At 38.1% G+C, this 5,358-nt stretch overlaps 1 protein-coding gene across 1 annotated transcript in view; it reads left to right on the top strand.

Annotated features, from left to right (window-relative positions):
- Nucleotides 1-1,207: 1,207 nt before the first annotated feature.
- CASD1 (CAS1 domain containing 1) overlaps nucleotides 1,208-5,358 on the top strand; it is a 26,727-nt gene continuing 22,576 nt past the window's right edge. The window contains exons 1-3 of the mRNA XM_009330506.1: nucleotides 1,208-1,301; nucleotides 2,004-2,124; nucleotides 3,648-3,692. Coding sequence (XP_009328781.1) covers nucleotides 1,279-1,301; nucleotides 2,004-2,124; nucleotides 3,648-3,692 — 189 coding nt within the window. The 5' untranslated portion in view covers nucleotides 1,208-1,278. The remainder of the gene's footprint in view (nucleotides 1,302-2,003; nucleotides 2,125-3,647; nucleotides 3,693-5,358) is intronic.

Below are 5,358 nucleotides of genomic sequence, written 5' to 3'. Positions count from 1 at the left end.
TCGTCTTTGAGGACTGTGAGCTTGGATCTCAGTAGACATCAGATGTGCCTTGTAAGTTCCCATTCCTACAGACCTCACACTACTTGCATCTCTTCCTGTTCACCTCATCTAAATTGCAGTTCTGGTAAAGCTTCAGATTTTCTCATAATAATTGAAGCAGAAAGTCTGTCTCATTTTAATGTGTGGCTCCCAGCAGCCCTGAAAAGAAGCAGTAGATAGAAAACGCCCTATTCTTTAGAATTAGTGCAAGTTTCAGTGGAGTAAAAGAGCAGTTCTCTGCTGAGTTTAATGAAGTTAAGATTTCACAGAAAATGTTAAGTATGGGCTGTCGTACATTGTTTCTGCACAAGCTGGCACAGGTACTTGCTATTTCATTCACCGCCATTTCCCTGTTTGTCAGTGCTCTGAATTGCCAAGCATGACAAAATTGTTGGAGGGCAACTTCTCGTGCAGTGAGTGGTGTTCAGTAGTGTTCAGCTGTAAGGCAGCAGAATCTGACATGGAGTTTGCTGGAAGATAAACCTCACTGATTTCATAACTGAGGTGTTTTATTTATATGAACTTAAAGTGACCTGAAACATCACCACCTGTAAAGTGATTAATCTTAATTAGCATAAAACTTCTTGGCTGGAAGAGGTAGCTGCAGTTCAGAATGATCAGCAAATTCACGTGTAAATGGTTTTTGTTTTGCATATTAACCCAGCATGTAATTTCACCTGTTCTAAGGTTACTGCTATGTCTTAAGCAAGGAGATGTAATAGACTTTCTTGCAAATCTCATATTGAGATTCATGTTCTGTATGAGATGCTGTGTATGATGATTCTGCGTAGAAGATTATTATATTGAACTGTTGTATTCCTTAATTTCATATTAGTGTATTCTGGATAGTAGATATCACAGTGGATTGGCATCTTCTAGTGGAAATGCCATTCTAGGTCACAACATCTTTCTGACAGCAGAAATGGGATCACTAAAATTTTGTGGATAGAGGAGTGATTTACAGAAGTGTGGTATAATAAGTAAGAAGCCAATTTGCAGAAACTTGTGCAAGATGTTTTTACAATAAGTTAAATTTGTTTACCGCTGTTGATTGTTTCAATTCCTGTGTTTCAAATGTTGTCAAATTTATTTTTTTTTAATAGCAATGGGGCTATGTTTTAACTTTCATGTGTCTGAATTCTGATCTTAATATAACATTTTAAAGGTGGTGATACATGTGAGTATCTTCTGTCCAGTGGGAGATTTCTTGGAGAAAAAGTATGGCAACCCCACAGTTGTATGATGCATAAGTATAAAAATAGGTAAGGAAACTCGTGTCTTCTGTTCATCTGCCTGGAAGGAAGAGTTGTTTGACTGCATCTGTAGTAATTGCAGTGTCATCTATTTTTCACTTTGTAGCTGATTCTCTAGGCTTTCCAAAATATGCAGCATTTATCAGAAGGAAGTCTTTTCCTTGTACGTTATCTGTGTGTCTACAGTGTTTACCATAGTTGTATCTATATATAAAATACAAATAAATATTGGTGATAGTAGTACTGATACGTGCTACGGAGAGCCACAAGATACTGCAAGAGATTGCATAGCTTCGTATGTCACTCTCAGATTGCTGAAAGGGAAAATGCTGACCTTATGTGTAGAATCACAAGTAAAAAAATCCCAAATAAAATTACCAATCACTTTTTTTCACCTACTAGTAAGAGAACTTTATTTTGTAGAATTACACTGTATATTACCATTTTGAAACTACTGTGTTTGTAGCACCACAGAATAGGAAAGCCTGCTTGGTTGTTTGCCTGATCACATTAGCAGGAGCATTCATTTTCATTTCTATGCAAATTACACTAAACTTTTTATTAATTCCGCATGTTTTAAAAAAAGATTTACCATTCCTTAGAGCTGGATATAATGCTTAGAATTATCTATATTGCTCTGTAGATTTTCTAAAGACTTTTTCCTAAAATACAAATTTCCTGTAACGTGAATGTTGCTATTTTGTTTTACAGTGAAGCAAAAAATTGCCTCATAGACAAACATGTTGTGTTTATAGGAGACTCTAGAATTCGACAGCTGTTCTATTCATTTATAAGACTCATAAATCCTCAAATCAAAGAAGAAGGAAATAAGGTGAGCTAGTTTATTTTGATGACGTTTTTGTTTCTTTCTTCCTAATTTACCTCATACCTCTTCTCTGAACTTCAAAAAAGCAAGAAATGATACTGTTTGCTGGCCTAGCCATCAGCAAGAAGAACCACGGGAAGGTCTTTTGGAGAAGAGCAAGATTAGACCAAGATAATTGTTTGTGTACTAATGAGATGATTGGGAATCTGAGAAGTGAACTAGGAAACTCGAGAGAAAGCTCGCGTCAGTCTGGGAATAAAGAAGCTGACTTGTCCCATAGCAACTTATGCTTCGTATTTGGCTTCTTGATGAGAAAATGATTGCTCCTTTATGTGTTTTTAAATAGTAGTAATTCATGGCTTATAATGTGTGATTTTAAATGTCAGTGAAATTGCTGATCAAATCTGTTGATAAAAATCCTTGGGGCAATGACAGATTTCCAGGTCTAACTTGAGGCTGAAACTAAAAATAGCTTCTGGCCTTACCTTCCTTTTGATTGCTGCCAAAGAGCTGTTTGAATTTTATAAGGTGAAGAATGTAAATGGCAGCTTGCAGGGTGGAAGCAGTAAGAAAGGATTTAGCTGTGTCATTTGTTGAACAGAATATTCATTTCTTTTGCTGTATCGTGCTTCTTAGGCGTATCCCTTTATGGATGTATGTACATATGTGAGGGCAAAGATGTTTCAACTGTAGATCAGATTTGTCAATTATTTAGTACTTTAGTCGTTTAGAAGTGCAAGCTAGCAGCTTTTTTAGCAGGCAGCATGCAGTCACTTTCACTTGTGAAAATAAGATGTTTCATTGATCGAATAACTCTGTTTTTCCTAGTCTCTTGGTTAGGTCACAGTTGCTGCCCAAAAGTGAGGATATGCTAGAGTGCTGTAATTGATTTTTAAGTCGAGAGGTATCTCTTGTCAAGTATTTATGAAATCAAGATCTCAGTTTGTGGAAGAGAAACGCACTTGTTCTTTTGCACCAGGATTGAAACTAATATTGTATTTAGTAATATTTTAAAGGAGGATTGTGTATGCAGTATCTGACTGTTTCCTTTCTGATTTCTTACAAACTCACTCAGCAAATTTAATAATGCATTCCAGACTTTATTTCTGCGTGAGATTATTTTCTTTTATTCTTCAATTAAAACTGTTTTGGCTGTTTTGTGCAAAGAAGATGGGTGGATGAAAAAGAAGGCTAGGGAAAAGGAAGTGTAAGAAAAGAAAGAAAAAAAAAGTCTTAAGTTTTTCTCATTTTGGGAGGCTAAATTTAGGAAAATATTTTATACCTTTGTAACAGAGTGAACAGAAAGCATTTCAGACTTTGTTGGATAGATTTCTATGCAAGTAGCTTATTTTATCAAGAAAGTAACATAAACATTTTGCATGAGTACACTGACAAGTTTATACAAGAAAAATCCTTTCTACTAAAGATAAACCTTTGGGTGAGAGCAAATTAACATATGAATGTAAATATTTTTTTTCCTTCTGAAAGTTTGTCTTACTTTGGTTTTATTGTTTTGGGTTTTTTGACAGCATGGAAATATCCCTTTTGAAGATAAATCTGCTTCAATTAAAGTGGTAAGTTTTTACCTAGCATTAAATTGCAAGCCATAATAATGCATATCATTATTTCATACAATGTAATCCAAGTTTCAGTCAGAGCTGGATTTTTCAAATTTCCACAAATGCTGTAAAAGTCAAAAGAAGCTTTAGACCATCAACATTGTTTATAAATTTTCCACAAAATATATTCGAGTGTATCTTAACGTATTATATTTTGAATAAGATTCTTCGAGAGACTTTGGCTTTGAGTATTCTCTGTTAGCTTGGGGCATAAGCTCTGGAAGCCTGTATAATTTTTCTTTTTTTCAGATCTTATAATTTGGCCTTCCCAAGAATAGCTTTTGCCAGGAAGTTTACTTTTCCACTGCTGTAAGAATATGTATCTGGGGCTAACTTACTTGGAATGGTAATTGTCATAATTGCCATCGAGCTCTCTATGCTATCCCAACAAGTATTCCTTCCACTGTTTTTGCATGGAGGAATAGCCACAATGTTGATGATAATGTGGATATTTAAAAAAAGAAAACAAACAAAGTACTTGAGGGTAGGTTTTATGAAGGACTCTGTTCTCTGCCCTGGCAGTTGAAATGGTGTCCTCAATAGCTCTCTTTGCTTCCCATGACAGCTGTCAGCAGTACTGGGATTCTGCTAGTCACGTATTTGTTCATCCCCTGGAGACAACTCATTCTCTGTTCATGAAAACCAAAGAAGCAGTGTATTTGCTGGGTTGTCTGCAAGTGGGTTTTCAGTACCTGTTTGTGTACATGGTTAAGATTTAGGGTACAGAATAACATTTTATGGCATAAGCCCATGGCAATTTAAGCCTATGCTGTCCCACTCTGTTGCTCTTCATAGTCTGTTCCTGTGTTTGTGCTGTAACTAGCCCTGGTACAGCTGTGGAGTGGTCTGGTTTAGGAGTTGATTCAGCCAAAAACTTACCTTGTAGAGTTCCTTTTTGGTCAGGTCTGATGTGGCTCATTATAGGGTTATGTGAATGCTGGAAAAGAGGGGGCAGAACACAAGGCAGGACAAAGGGGACAAAGCAATGTGATTTATGTTGGTGTAGCCTGATACAGAACTACATCTTCAGAACTCCTTAAGCCTTGGTAGGTGTCTAACCACCAAGATTTGAGATGGCTTTTGGGAGATGTCTGGGTAGTTAAGAACATACTCCTAGTCTGGCCTAGTGGGCCAGCAAAAGATGCCCAGAGCCTGAAGAAGGAGCACAGGTCAGCAGGAGAGCGCCTGAAGAGCAGCACAAAGGAACCCCAGCCAGTAAGCCAGCTTCATTGGGAGCTTATGGGTCAGAATTAAAGGGAAGGCAGGGACAGGTGACATTATGGTGGGGGTCTGCTACAGGCCACCTGACCAGGAAGACCGAGCGGACGAGGCCCTCTATAGACAGATAGGAGCAGCCTCACGCTCACAAGCCCTGGTCCTCATGGGGGACTTCAACCACCCCGATATCTGTTGGAGGGACAACATGGCAGGGCATAAGCAATCCAGGAAGTTCCTGGAATGCGTCGATGATAACTTCCTTCTCCAAGTGGTAGAGGAGCCAACAAGGAGAGGTGCTATGCTGGACCTTGTTCTCACCAACAAGGAGGGGCTGGTGGGGAATGTGAAGCTCAAGGGCAGCCTGGGCTGCAGTGACCATGAAATGGTGGAGTTCAAGATCCTT

This window comes from Pygoscelis adeliae, unplaced genomic scaffold (assembly GCF_000699105.1).
Source record: "Pygoscelis adeliae isolate BGI_AS28 unplaced genomic scaffold, ASM69910v1 Scaffold27, whole genome shotgun sequence".
Lineage (NCBI taxonomy): Eukaryota > Metazoa > Chordata > Aves > Sphenisciformes > Spheniscidae > Pygoscelis > Pygoscelis adeliae.
Note: the sequence above shows the minus strand (reverse complement) of the source record. Positions and strands in the feature narration are given on the sequence as shown.